The sequence below is a fragment of the Falco biarmicus genome, chromosome Z, assembly GCF_023638135.1.
Source record: "Falco biarmicus isolate bFalBia1 chromosome Z, bFalBia1.pri, whole genome shotgun sequence".
Taxonomy (NCBI): Eukaryota; Metazoa; Chordata; class Aves; order Falconiformes; family Falconidae; genus Falco; species Falco biarmicus.
Window position 1 is genome coordinate 4,602,144 of NC_079311.1, and position 15,793 is coordinate 4,617,936.

Below are 15,793 nucleotides of genomic sequence, written 5' to 3' on the forward strand. Positions count from 1 at the left end.
CTACCAAAGATTGAAAAGATGAAAAAAAAATCTTTTAAACAGATGCTCACAAGGTTAAATCAACATTGCTTTATACAGCTCATCTTTAAAATACTTTTTTAAAAGACAAATACTTCAACAGAAGTAAACAGCTTAATTGGTAGTATTGCACAATTTCTCAGAAATAAATCAAACTAATTAGCATATAGTTGAAAGATGTCAAAAGCAGCGACAGAAGAGGACTGCTTAAAAGCCACACATCAGAATGTTTTAAATTGCAGGAAACTACAATGTATTTCTGTATTGCAAATACCGGTACCTTCAAATTCTCCTTAGCAAGCTGAAAATATAACAGAATACATTTTTGTTTATCCAATTTTGCCTACCTAGTGTTTTCAAGAGCAAAGCTGTGTGAAGGAGCATTACCAGTGGTGCAACATACTGCAGTGCAATTACGCAAAGATAATAGAATACTCGAGCCACCTGGGAAAACAGAGGAGAGTAATTCATGAGTTCTGGATGATCAAAGCAAACTTTTTTGAACACATCTAGGAAAAACTGGCAATTTATTTCTTTTTTTTAAAAAAAAAAAAAAAAAGAAAAGAACCAGTACTTATGCATTAAAGCAGTTTTAAAAGTTTTCTAGCACATCTTGGCACGTGACATACTATCTTCAAAAGACCTAATGAAGAAACCTCTATAATGAACTCTAGTTTCAGGACACTTACATATCTGAGAGAAAGGGCTGAAAGGAAATAATTAAAAGCATCAGTACTGTTAAAACAAACAGAACTGATTTTGCTTCTGCAAACTGCATCTCATCATTCAAAGACTCCTATTTCAATACACCAGAATTCAAGCTAAATATAGGTTTGATTTTTAAAGTCCACAGCTAGTTAGAAACTAAATCCTGTTTCAAAAATTAAGTCGTAGTCAGAGTCCAAAGCCTCATAAAAAGTAAACTAAAGTTTAGTTAACATTGCAGACCCTTTTCAAAAATGAGATATTTTTAATATTTCCAACTGTGAAACATCAGTATTTTAAAAACAATGACAAGATGATACTTTATTAGTAACTAATCATAACAGCACTTAAATGTTCTTTATTTCAGGTCTACGTTATGGTTCATTGAAATCAACTCCGATTTATTCCTTCCCCTGCTCCCAATCTTTTCCAACTTTCTTGAGATTGTTACACTACATATTTTATATAAGCTATTGACCTAAACCACTAGACCAAATAAAGAGGAAAAATTCATAAAATCAATAGCAAGCAAGCAATGAAATAAAGATAACTGGATTTTAGAAAAGAACAGAATACTGAGTGGCAAAAAAGATGAAGGCAGACATGACTTTTTGGAAATATCTCTAAAACCTCAAAGGGCTTCATGATGAACAAGCATCAAAAAACTAACGTAAGAAAAAACAGTAAGACACTGGCAGAAGAAAAAGCATGAGACAAAAAATACTGTAAGATAATTGATGGAATATGATAAAAAGAACAAATCAGAAAGTAATGATCACTGTAGGATGACAGATAGGAAAGCCTTTACTGGCAGAAGTTCCAGAAGAAGATAAAGCAGACATGAATAGCAAAACAAGACAGGACTTCATTTGGGGGCTATGGCCTTCTCAAAAGGAAGATACAAAGGTAGTGGATAAACAGATTTAGAAACCATCACGTAGAGAAGACATTATCATTTTATAGATAGGATAAAAGCTCCCAGAACTAAAATTGTGCATCCACAGCAACCAGCACAGTTCTGTTCTAACCAGTTGCTGCCACCTGTGTTTCCTTTTTTCTGAAAAAAATTGCTAGCCACTTTGTGAACAGCTACGGCATAGTCCACTCACAACCTTCAGATATTCAGTGAAGCCAAGATTATTATAAGTAATAGCAACAATTCTAAGAGAGAAATCTTTGTCTTATGGCATACGTCAATATTCCTCCTGCAATACACGCCAACACAGTAGGATCATCCAGCAGCACTATCGTGCCAACCTTAGAAATGTAAGTTTATTTTGCAGCAACATGCATACCGTTCTACAACAAGCTTACAAATTTCCACCTCCTCAGTTTGTTGATGGTATGTTTTATGTCTTTAAAAAAAAAATAAAAATAAATAATTTTCTATGCCACTTACAAAGATGGGCAGTTTTATAACTAGGCTAGTGCACTTGAGAGTGGTCTGACAGAATTAAGCCTGTCTCACTTTATTCCAAAATATAACCACCTCATCTTCAATTTTGCCTCAATTTAAAAATTATAGTTGGGATTAGCTAGCAGTATTTTATCCTGCTACCTAAATTCAACTCTTTTTTTCCCCACGTTGTAGCTAGAGATCACCACTCTCCCTGTGCACTCCTCAAGATCTGTTCATACTGAACAGAAACCCATCATTTTTGTACCTATTTGTGAAGAACAATTCATGAAGGATCTTTTGTAACTTCCGAATAACTTAAGCCATGCCATCTGCACAGCACGGATGATATAGCCCTGCAAACTTTGGTGTGCAGAATTTCTCTGTAATGGTGCTATTTTTATAGAAGATACAGTTTCGGAAGCTTCACTCAGATTTCAGCTCAGCTCTGGTGCCACAGAAGACACAAACTGGAAAAAAGCATTTGTACAGACAGAGCACTCCAAATATGTAACCTCAGTGCCATCATACTTACCATTTTCTGTAAATCAACCATACTTATTCTGCCAGCTTCCTTTTTCATCTGATCCACACTTTTCTGGGCTAAATTCAGATAGGCCTGTAAATGATGACGCATCATAGCCAATCTTAAAGCACACAACAGGATTATAATCCACAACCTGAAGGTGTCAAATGTATCTTCTGACATTCTGTGGCGAGGGAAAAAAAAAAAAAATTACACGGTAATGCTATCTTCCAAAAGTCACCGGCTGCTACAGTTATTTTTTTGTATCATCTGTAAAGGAATCTTGAAGCATATTGTAAAAAATACTTAAGGCACAATCTACAGTTACCAAGTTCATGTGCAAGCAATATTCATTTTGCCCCCACTTCTCTCTCTACTGCTACGTCTCAGTAGCCCTATTACAGCATTAGATCCTAATTAGTATCCATTTGTCTGTGAACAAGAACAGCTCTTAAATGGTTAAATTCTGAGTAATGGAGACAGGACACTAAAAAACAAGCTTGCTCAGTTAATTACAGGCTTCTAGATAGCAAATGTGTGCATCAGTTGCCTCAGAATAAATGAGGGCTGTGCTGTAACAGGGTAAGGGAAACTAAAGAACAGAACAGAAGCACAAAATACATGTATTTGCTATGTTTTATGTAATAGTTCAGTGGTCACAGAATCACCTCGGAAGCCTATCTTAGACCTAGAAAGCAATAAGTGTGTCAGCTAATGATATCTGTTTCAAGTCTATTTGAATACTACTGTTTTGAACTATCTAGACTAATAGTGACAATGACAATCACCTCCGCTGCCTACACAATATTTATTTCAGATACCATCTTCCTGAAAATTCCTCCCCTTTTTATGTTTTAAATATATTAGCTGTCAATTCCATATGCACTTATCTACACACAGATCTTAAGACAAATCACTTGGGTCAGTTCTCATGCCAATGTATCATGACTCTGCAGTGAAACCACACCTCTCCTACATCAACACATAAAACATGAGGTTCAAGAAGGTGGCAGTGAGGCGGCATTCCACCCCTAGGAAGAATAACCCATCCCTCCCAAGGACGTGCCAGAAGACAGCAGCTTTCTGGGAACCACCACTTTAATATTCAACACTCTGTGACTAATTCTCATCCTTCCAAAATAACAGAATCTCTTTAGAGATCAGCTGCAACTTCCACTATACTTTTGACAGCAGATGCTATTAAATTTTAAGTCCTTCACATTTCTATGATTTTCACAGGGCACTACTCAGATGTATGGCTCTGTTAAAAATACCCCAGAAAAACATCTTTAAAGGTAATCTTACAAAGGGATGCTCTCTTTGCCCAAAGGTGGGTTCATAATGCAGTCCTTAGTGATTGGTTTTACCCACAGCAGAACCATAAATAAAGGCGCCAAGAAGTTTATATGTAGCAATATTCTGAAAGAAGAAAAGAAAAAGGGGGGGGAAGTTATTAAATACAATCACCATACTTCTTAAATTGGCGATACAGGTTCAAAAGGAGAAATCCATGACTTAACATTTCCACAAAACAGTAATATTATATACTGTGAAACCACACTGCCTGTGGCTTTAAAAAGTGCTTTTAGAGTATCTGAAAACTTGTTTTATTCCAAACAGTCTAACCAAAGGAGCTAGATGCCACAACTACAAACAGTTGAATATTTCCATACGATGGTGTACCATCAAACTGCACTAGCTATTACAGTTTTAATCTAGAGCATCAGCACCTCAGTTATATAAAGGAAATATGCTGCTGTATTACTTATTTTTTGCTTTATTGAAAATTTACTCAGATTAATTTCCATTATCTACATAGACCAGGGGAAACAGTTCTCAGAGGTCAGTTTTCCCAGTTTAATGTTAGGAACCTTGACTAAATGAAACTTGGTACTCACATTCAGTTAAAGATACACTGGGAAAATAAAAAAGCCATCACAGCTATTCCATTTTAAAACCATTGTATGAAACTGCACCGTTAATGTAAAATAAGTACTCTCTTGAAATCTTTGAGTACAAGACAGACAGCAGGACTTAAAAAGTGGAGATAGGTTTCTGGAGCTTTTCCTGAAATTAATATCCTTCTTCATCTCTGAATCACAGATCCCAATCATTTTTCATTACTAAAATGAAACGAAAACAGTCAAAAGAATTCAGAGCTGTAGAGCTGGTGGTTTTGCTAGTGCAGTGCTTCCTCACTAACACAATCAGCTTGTCTATACCTCCATCTCCAATCAGAGCGCTTCTACACTATAGAAAAAATGAGGTAATCAAAAGTTATTCTAAAGAACACAAGAACTTACTGATTTCAAACTATCAAGCTTCCCAAAACCATTAAAATGTTTGTACATTTCAGAAGATGTCATCACACACACATTTAAATCATTGGTTTCAGATGAAGAAACAAACACTACTAGTTTTTCAGTGTTGCTAGGGAACATGACAGCATCAGAGAACAGTCCAAAGCATTTCAGAAACGTGAGAAACCATTTTACCTGAGCTTCTATTTAGTTAAGACATCTCACTGAGTTAATGGACTGGAATGTGCCAAAGGGCAGCAAGAATCCCTTTCTGTTTATTTGAGTACAGAGAGAGAGGCTGAAAGACTCCTGAAGCAGGTTCTGGAAAATGAGGGAATGTGTACGAAAATGGTACAAACTGATTAAGAAGACTCCAAAATATATGCAGGGAAGGATACTGCTACTAAAGAAATAAAATCAAACCAGCTAGCAAAACGAAAAGGGACAGCAGATTATTTTTACTCTGTTTACCCCCAAAAAAACCTTACTCCCAATATACATAAAAAACCACATTAATCATGTTGAACATATTAGTGAAGTAGTAGTTAATAACTTTTTTTTATATTTTTTTCTCTGTTAGTGCTCCCTGCAAGTTAAGTCTCCCATTCTGTAACAGAACGGGAAAGGGAGCTTTGTCCTCTCTGGCTTTTTGCTTCTGTTTTTTGGAAAGGATTTTTTTTGGTTGGTTTTCGGGAGAACCTGGGGTCTGATGTTTTTTTGGGGCAACTTTGGGGATTTGAAGGGTTTTGTTTGAGTTTTGTTTCTTTGGAGTTTTCTTTGTTTTGGGGTTGTTGTTTTTCTCTCAAAAGTAGACCATGTATTTGACTGCAGAGAAAGGCATTGTTTTCCTGCACCCAAATTAGACAGCTTTGTATCAGTGACATGTCATCCTCATTTACTACTCCCTTTAAGTGACTGTCAAACAGCTGCGAAGTCAGTAATTATCTACTCATTGACAAAAACACATCACTAAGGGCAAATACCAATCTCTTCAAGCTAATTAGAACCTATCACTTGACAACGATTCTCTGTTTATAATGGCATTACCTAATTACACTGATATCTGACCAAGTTTTGACATACTTAACATAATTTTTATATTGTTCCAGTTGAACAGTCAAAGTATTGGGAGACTTTTAAAAATAATTTGTTCAGTGTTGCACAAAGTTATTTTCAATGACCAGTTCCAATATACTATAAACATTAGGTTAGAGAAGACTTATTTTTCATAATCCTATTCTAATGGATACTAATGTCCCCTTTAGTTCTTGATTAATAAACCTCTGTTTTAGAGAGTTTCTGCCCAGGATCACATGACCACAGATTAAGGAAGATGTTGGAAAATTAGAGGATACTTAAAGAAAAAGCACAAGAAATTTTAAAATATTGAGAACCATAAAAATTTAAAACTAAGCAGTTTATTTAGCTGAAAAGAACAGATTAGGAAGTGACTCAGTCACAGTCTACACAGACAGAAATTTACAGCAGATACAACAAGCCAACAGCTTGCAGCTGTAACTGAATGCATTCAGCTACAATGAGTGCAAGTGTAACACAGAGTACTTGGTTATAAATTTACCAAGAGTGAAGGACGCAATTTAAAGACAGATTAATTTTTAAGCTGGGCATTTTTGGGGAAAAAAAAAAAAAATAATGCAGTCTCAACATAAAGCATTTTCTTATCAGAAAATACAATGGTTCTCTTAGGAAAGTGACCAGGTTAAATGATCACAATGGACTATGCTGTAGAATCTGTCATTAATGTGTATCAAGCATCAAATTCAAGATCTATGAAAGATATTTGGAGATTTCTCCCTCAACTAAAGAATGCTGAAGAGAAATAGTTAAATCAGAGGTAACATTACCAAACTCAAGCATGGCTGAAAATGAAAATATTCCTTTAAACTGGTATTAACATCTGAACCTTGTGACCTATTCTGGGGCACCTTTTCTGTATCTCTTGCCCTAAATTTATTAAAGGCATGATGCCCACCTGGAAGTGGGGGTGGAAAAAACATGTCTGTTTTTGTTGCTCCTCTACTTCCTGAAAGTTATCTTAACTTCCAAAAAGATATAATGGGGGAAAGGAAGCAGCAAGCAGAAACGTTCATGGTGGAGCTCTTGCAGGAGGAAAGGAAAGCTCCTTTAATTGGGACTCTAATTACAAGGCAAAGAATGTAACAGACTGGCAGAGCACAGGCTGAGCAGAAAGAGGCAGGTGGCAGGTCTGCTCAAGATACGAAAAGCAGGCAGCAACAGAAGTCTTGGTCACTACCTTCCTGTTTGAATAGTTTGTATTGTTTATTTTCAGACATTAAAGATTTAAGACTGAGTAGCATATACCTATGTGTATATAGTTTCTCTTACTGTGTTATTTTTTCTGTTGCTAAATTCAGAGCATCCAGATGCATTTGAGCCAGTCGCAAGCCAGGGAATGTCAAAAAAGCACCAATAAGTGAACACAGAATAGCCAGGAACAATTTGAAGGTTAGTTTAGACACAGGACCCCTAAAAGAAAAGAAAGGAAATAAGCATTTTCTTGGGGAGGAAGTTGGGGGTGTGGGGTATCAGAGACTACTTTCAACTCAACAGTATCTAACATTTAATAAAAAAAGCAAACAGTATTCTATGGTCTTACTCTGGAATACCAGCATTATTATAAACCAAACAGGAGTTCAAATAAAAAAATAAATTAAAAAAACCCCAAACAACAAATCACCTATTTAATTCCTAGAAAAATAGAAAACCTAAGCTATTGCCTATGAAATGTTAAGTTTGTTAGTAAAGAAGAACAAAAAAAGAAAAATTTTATATTGTAATTAACAACAAATTATATAACAGAAATAGCGAATTGAATTACTTCAATGATTATGTCTTAAGAGAAAAGATGCATCATAAATTTAACTAGTCAAAGATAAAATGGATATTTGTTATACTACATTCTACCCTGATCCATTAAAAAGCTCTATCAAACTGTTACTATTAAAGTTTTTCAGAGATATATCTAAAATATACATGTAGCCAACTAACATGTCTCTTCCAAGTGATTAATATAGTTTGTTTAAATGAACTATGGAGTATTTTACAAAAAATACAGAAAAAATTACCTAGGATCAAATGAATTACAGAATTAACAAACAGCAGATTACACACACAAAAAAAGCAAAAACAAACTAGTGACATGTAACTAACACAGACTGAAGAGGAACAAAACCAAATCTATTGATCCACGAGTTTCAGATTCTTTCTTAACCTACTACATATAAACTACCAAAAGACACCATCATCAGCTCAACTGCTGCTGTGAACAGCCAAAGCACTGCAAGAGTTCAAAAATAAATGAACATTTAACAGGAAAATTAATACAGAAGTTAGTAAACTTGCAATAGCTTAGGAAAAGCAGAGTGAAGAAAGGCTGAGAAACACATGGGATTCAGTTAAGTTTCCCATGAGTTTATTCATAAATGACACACATAGATTTCCAGTCTGAGGAAACGTCTGTTCCGCAAAGATAAAGAGATTCCATAGCTTCTGCATGATACTTGAGAACTTCCAAGCAAGAAATTCAAAGTTGCATTCCTACAGTGATGACATACCCCATAAAGACGTTTTAGAACATGCATATAAGGAAAGAACGGTAACAGAAATCCATTTCACAATATACAAAGGGTGTTTATGACACCAATTGTATATTTATGTAACATCAAAAGCTGTGGCATGTTCTTCCAATGGTTTATACAAACCTTGGATGTCCTGTAGCAAGCAGATGTTTTTGCACAATACGAAAACACTATTACAACCTGAAAACAGGAGTGAAAGCCAAAATTTACTCCTAATGGGAACTTCATCACAAGCTCCATCTGCAGCTTTTGCACACTCATCCTCTTGCATACCACAGGAATGGCAGAAAATACCAGTTTTAAGTGACTGTTACAAAGCTGAAGGGAATTGCCATGAAAAAAAATGTTTATAGTTTTGTAACTGTAATTTATGAACTAGAACCAAAATGTCAGGGCAGAAACTATCTCCAAATTAAAAAGAGAAAACACAAATGCAACTTAAATTCCGTGTGAGTACTGATGAATTACTTTCATTAACCCACCTCTTCACATTATTGGGGAGATCATAAGCACCTACAAGAGCAAAACATACAAGACAAATGCTTGCTAAGAAAATCCAAGTGGTTCAGTTACAAATGCACACACAAACCAGACAAATATGTTTCCAGAAACTTACTGGGACTCCAAACCCTGCTTTTCAAGAAACTGCATAGCACTTTCCGAGAAATTTGAGAATCCTGCAGAAAAACATGTATTTTATTACAGTACAAACGCAGAATCCCTTTTTCAAAATAAAATGCTAGGTAACAAGTCATCTTTTAAACAAGTTTTCATATGTCCAGCATACCTCTTTCATGTGCTCATTAGTACACCATAATGCAATAAAACTTGATTATTAACAGCTCTGGTTAACACTTCAGGAACATTTATAGAAGTAATATTACTTTTTACAAAAGTAAGTTTTGGGGTTTGGGGGTGGGTTTTTTTTCAGTAAAGGAGCTTCACTTATTATGAAAGGCAAAATGGGTTAAATGTAAAACTGCAAGGCAAATATAATTAGCAAACCAAAAAAACTAAGCAAAAATTACACTATTGAAAAGAAAGCAGGGAGAATATACAAAATCTCCATCAGAATCTGCACTCCAAAGCAAAATTTCTTAGTAGTGTATGACATAGAGTTCACTTTAACACAGATATTCTCAAAAAACACCAGAGACTGGAAATAAAGTTTTCAGGTTATGCGATCACTACACTTCTTGCAAACACTAAAGAAAGGAGCTACCTGATTCCAGTCCAAACTCTAGATAGTTTTCTGTCACAATGAGAATCGCCATTGCTTTCACGAAGAAGAAAAAACCAAAGGTGACACAGACAGATCTTTCGCCTCCATCCTCTACTTTGAAATAATGAGTAGTCAACGAAAACAGTACCTTACTACACAAGAAAATGGTCAAGGAAAATTAAGTTTGTAAAATAACTATATTTAAAGTATTATAAAGCTGTATTTTGGTCATCTACACTAGGGCTGTTCTGATGCACAGGGTTTTTTTTAAAAAAAGTAGTATGTGTTTAGCCAATTTCAGGTTAAAATTACAGAATACTGTAATGCATATGTAAAGCACAACCATCACAGAAAGGGTAGCCAGGAATACACTTCTCTGGAGTACAGTTCTGATTCAGGCTTACTTACAGTCAGTTGCAGCAACATTCGCTATTAACCTGGGAGAACTAAACCACAGTTGAAATGTAAATGATTATATAAACATAAGTTAAATCAAACAAAAAAATAATACAATTGTATCTTCAATGAAAGATACCGAACTAAATGAGAAAATACTCCAAACTAGATAACTCAAGATTTAGTGTATCTTAATTTCAAAACCCAAAATATCTTTGAATGCCAAGGAAGTGAATAAACATGGTTTTAACCACAGAGGAGCTATATCTTTTCTTCCTGAATGCACAGCCCTGAGGCATACATACAAACAGCCACAACAGAATGTTCCAACAAGTACTTCTATCAATAGTGCGATAAAATTCCTCAACTATGACAATTTCTGCTCACTGGGAGTGTACATTTGCCTTACAAGAAACTGTGACAAATGGCATGGGATTGTTGCTTGAATTATTATGTGACTGTTTACTTAAACAGAAAACATATGAAAAGATGAAACTTGTATTTCTCTACTTTCACATGCATGTGTGTGAGATCTTAAGCTACCAAAGACAGTAAAACAGCAGCACATTTAGTACCATCTAGGAAAAAAAATATCTACCCCATGATCATCTTGGGGGGAAAAAAAAGCCCAGCTCAAAAAATCTGATTTGGTCTGGTGTGGTACATTAAGTCCTTTCATGTAACCCCAGTGCCCAAATATGAACATCTAAGACAGCACCTGCTCTATTATCAAGCTGTTTTTAAAATGTTTATTGAGTATTCTCCTTTCAAATGTATTTCTAAACATAATTAGCTCCAAAGTTAAACAGTAGATTAGAATAAATTTTTCAGGATATATTGTCAACTCTTAAAGCTACAGCCCCCTTTACAATTGATTTTTTTTTTTCAGATGGCAGGCAATATATAGTTCATATTTAAATAAAGTACTTGAAGATCACTCCAGACACTTCCTCCTTTGAAAAACCAAGAAGAAAAAGGAAAAAGAATATTTGAAGTGTAAACTGTGGCCCCTTTTTTTTTTTTCCACTATGCATACCATATTCATTCATATTTGCACTTCAATACTGGAAGCATTTTAAGATGTCAATGTAACTGTATGATTATGCAATATCGTACTTCATTAGGCAGCACATTTAATAGACACATTGCTGTAGTGCATGTATATGCAGAGAGGCACTCACATGCACACAATAAAGTGGCCTAAGCACAGCATCTAATAACTTTTAAGTTCAGTTGAACCTTCATACTTCACAGAAAGAACCGGTATATCTAAAGGAAGACGGACCTCATCCTAAGATGTATATAATAGGTCATATATACAGTGTTCTGGAAAGCTCTGCTTCTCTAATAATACATTCTTAAACCAAGTGTCTTTTTGTCGCTTGGGGCATTGATCACAAATTGCAAACACATTACTTTTAAATCTTGAAGTTATACAAAGGACTTCATAACAGTCTGTGACCAATAGTCCTAACCCATGAACAGATTTATAACCCCCTAGAAACTTCATGTTTTCAACTATGGATTGTACCTAAAGGATGTGGAAAATGCAACCAGGAAAAAGAAAGCATACTGACAGTAAATTCCAATTATAGTGCCGATTCAGAATCAGATATATAAATTAATGATTATGCAAACTGTATTTGACTCAAATCCTCTGCTACTTGAATAATCACCACTGCTGCCTGGTTTAGGACAGAGAAAATCAAAGCATTATGGCTCACTTCATCACTTCCTTTCACTGCTTGACCTACATTTCAGGACCTACTGAAGAAATAATTCAGAAGTATATAGTGCCAAGTTAATAGACTCCCCACTCCCCACCCCACCTTATATTACTTTTTTTTTTGATCATAAAAAAGTGATTTGCCTGTAGAATTTATGGTATACATTTTTGCAAGAAGAATTTTGTCTTTTAAATTGCTGCAATCATGGAGTTTTTGAGTGATATAGTCCAGCGCTATTTATGCATGTGATTGAAGAGACCTATGTTCTGTTTCTATTAAAATACACAAAAATTTTGGAGTCACAATTGACAACCAAATAAACTCTTCTATACTATTTCTGATTGCACTTATGTAGAAAAAATTATAGTTTAAGGCTTAGAGGTTATTTTAAGGTACTTGATGAATGACTTTCCCTAGATCAACCTTAAGTCAAGAGAAGACTGTCACTTGCCTTTGCTATGCCATCAATATATTTCCAGAAGTAGCCAGTCAAATTTACTAACCTACCAATGAATCAGGTTACTTAAACCTTTTCAGATAACAGATAGCTTCCCAGCTGAGAAATATCTTACTTTTGCTTTAACACATTAGTTTTCCTACATACTTTGTCTCTGCAACAGAACTTACCGTATACAACACTGTTTTAAGTTTATAGTAAAAAATTTAAGTAACCCAACTTAGTTGTTTCCAGTGAAACATTCTAAATAGCTGCATATGTATCATAATTTAGACACACACTACTGTTAAGATGGATCACCTCTCAGTATAGTCTGTCCCACTCCATCCTCATGCACATTCTTCCTCCCACCAGTAAAACATGTTGTTATTTTACAAATCCGCTCCTTTGCAAGTAAGCTGTCTGCAACTGCTAAATTCATGATCAACAATTCAGTTTGCTAATTTTGAATATCTGTTCTGACAGAAACCATCTTTCCAAATTCCAAAATAACAGAAATCATCGATCTGTGAATAGTTACTATCTGCAACAAACTGTACACAAAGAATAATAGAAAAACAGTAATTAAAACGTTGTGGCCTGCACCACAATGAGTTTTCACAAACTGCTTTTGCAAGAAACATTGCAAAACTGATTTTTAATCCAAAATTCACAATCAGCAGGTCATGATCAATAATCAGTCTTAAAAAAAACCCTCAACATCTTTGTTTTGTTACTCCTCTTCAGGTATTGGAAACTCTTCAGTGCCTGCAGGCTTATCAGCACAAAAAATGATCAAGCAACATAGTATCCTGCAGCCTTTCAAAAATATTAAACATCAAGCAGGTTGTACAGTAAGCCTTCTAAATGCTGCCTCCAAGAAACATCTTTTGAGTCTTCCTGAAACTATCTAGCCATTTACAGATTTATTTTTCTGTTCTGCTAAAAACAGAGTTCCTTGTCCTGGAAGTACTTATCCATGCTACAAACTGTGAGGTTCACACTCAGTTCAGCAGGACGAGGGACACATGCAGACACCCCTGCCATACCCAGCCTTACCATGGGTAAGCTGAGCATGAGCTGCCACTGGAGCATCTCCCTGGTCTGGAAGAGGAATCTAGCATCTGTCACTGAGGTACCTGCTCATGCAGCTGCACAAACTTTCAGCACAGGAAACACAGGTTTGCCTAGCACTACTACTATCAATGTAATGACAACATACTCTTAACAGTGGAACTCAAATACTAAATTTACGTACTATTCCTTTTAGACTAAATTTCTGTTAAAACACATGTATAGCCTAGATTCATTTCTAGAATTTTTCTGAGTATCTACACTAAGAACACCTAAAGATGCCAATAACGGATTACTGCACTGAAGCAACTGAAAAAAACCCACCAATCATACTCTCCAACTTCCCCAAGCTTCTTTCAGCCATTCTGTCAGCCAAATCCTTAGTACAAACTATCACCTCTTAATACACAGCCATGAAACACAAGAAACATCTTTCATCATAACACAAAACCATCCTAGAACTAATGCTTGACCTATCACATTGACTGCTTTCAATTGAAAATACAGAGGCAACCAATTTTTTCTAACATTTAGATCATGATGAATCATTTCTGGTCCTGATGTACTGAATTAGTAAATAACTGTATAAGTTTTAAAGTAGTCTAAGTATCCCAGGGGCCTGATGTCACAACACGTGAATTAACCAGTTTTCTTCTGAAATTTCTTTCCACCTGCCTAGGTTGCAACTGATCTCAAGCACTATTATCAGTATCTCTATGTATCACTCTTTGCACCCACCATCCTCCTTCACCCATAAAGCTGTAATGTAAGTTAACATATTTATGGAGATGTTAACTCTAATATAAAGTTTAGACTGTACTTGCTAGTACAGCAGCCTTCTGCTTATCACTAATCCCTCAGACTGCACAGAAGCACACTACTTCATCCCATCAGTCCAGGAACCATACAGGTAATTAAGCAAAGCCCTGTTCAATATGAGGAGGCAGTGACTCCATGAGGTTTTCTACAAAATCACCTGCTCCGTACAGAAGCCTCCAATAAAACCAAGATCTATTTAATACCACAGGACAAAAAAGGAAACCAAAGTTGTAAAAAGTGGCAGGAAACTAGTTCTGACTATTTGACTCTTTTGTATAATTAATAAATGACTATTCAAAAGTAGTACTAGGTAAGTGATTATACAAGGTTACAGTTGTATACAGGTTTCCTATTTCCCAGAATTTTTTTTTATTTCTGAAGGCCTGGTCCTACTTATCAGACCATTCTTCTCTAGGCTTTCCCAAATTTCCTTATGTTTTTAGAAATGCCACACGAATTTTAAACTTTAACTTCTATCAGTTTATTGGGCTGAGAGAAATGTTGGAGAAGTCCTCAAGAATTTCCTCACCAAAATATACTTATTACCAAAACCCAAAACAGTATTGGTCCCTTAGACAATACATGCCTAGGTACAAAAATGCTAAAGCATGCAATTAACAGCTTGTTAAATAAAATGTAGCTTTAGCACATGATCCTTCGCTTTTAATACTATTCTATCTGGTCCTACTTCTCTTTCAGTAATGTAGAAAGGCTAGTGAGAAAATATAGCTAATGTGCTTTTAACATGCAGGGAATACAGTAGGTCTCTTTCAATCTCCTCCAGGTCCAAACGTGCAATTAGATCTCCAATACTGCAGTCAGATTAGGATAGAACTGGACATGTTGGTTTAAGCTCAATTCATATAAAAATGGCAGGTGAGAAAGAAACAATCAAAAAAAGACCCTAATACCGTCTTGCATGTTCACACTACTGAGACTGAAAAGCTTGTGCTGCCAGGTGACTTATCTTCCCTAATTTATGCATTTGGCTTTGCCCTGAATTGATGACCCAATGAAAGCAGTGATTAGGACTGTATTCAAATACCACTGTGAGAAAAAATCGCAGTAGATTTTCCTACAATATAAATAATACTACAGTGATAGCTGTGGATTATATAAGTTGGCTATACCCAAGATTTGGAAGATGAAGTAAACGGGGTGCTGCCACCCACAAATCTAAGAGTGCACTGTGGCTTTAGTATTTGAAGCTTGCTTTTCCATTAGTTCTATTAACCTCCCCTTCACGCTCAAAACGGGAGTCGAAGGTGCTGGCTTTCATTTCTGATTTCTTAAGCAGTAGCTGCCTCTGTCTCCTTTCCTCTGCCAAGATTAAACTAGAATTCCAAACTTCAGCCAAACAAGTAAAACGAAGGCAGTGCAACAGCTATATTACGGCTGTAATGTAACTGTAATACCATTATAAAGTGCACGAGCCAGACATCAGCTTTCCTGTCACTACCTAGCAGACTAGAAAAACCACCTTTTGGACTGTGGACCTGTCCACTGACAAGTCAAAGGAGAAACACCTGGTCTGGAAGCAAGCTACTAACAGTC

At 35.6% G+C, this 15,793-nt stretch overlaps 1 protein-coding gene across 2 annotated transcripts in view; it reads right to left on the reverse strand.

Annotated features, from left to right (window-relative positions):
• The window catches only part of TMEM161B (transmembrane protein 161B), a 61,229-nt gene that overhangs the window by 15,597 nt on the left and 29,839 nt on the right, over positions 1 to 15,793 (reverse strand). The window contains exons 6-11 of one of the 2 annotated variants that reach the window (XM_056324310.1): positions 9,788 to 9,939; positions 9,182 to 9,242; positions 7,313 to 7,453; positions 3,951 to 4,064; positions 2,655 to 2,829; positions 366 to 462 (exon numbers count right to left, since the gene is read on the reverse strand). In XM_056324310.1, the coding sequence (XP_056180285.1) occupies positions 366 to 462; positions 2,655 to 2,829; positions 3,951 to 4,064; positions 7,313 to 7,453; positions 9,182 to 9,242; positions 9,788 to 9,939 (740 nt within the window). The remainder of the gene's footprint in view (positions 1 to 365; positions 463 to 2,654; positions 2,830 to 3,950; positions 4,065 to 7,312; positions 7,454 to 9,181; positions 9,243 to 9,787; positions 9,940 to 15,793) is intronic. The other variant, XM_056324311.1, reaches the window with a different exon arrangement.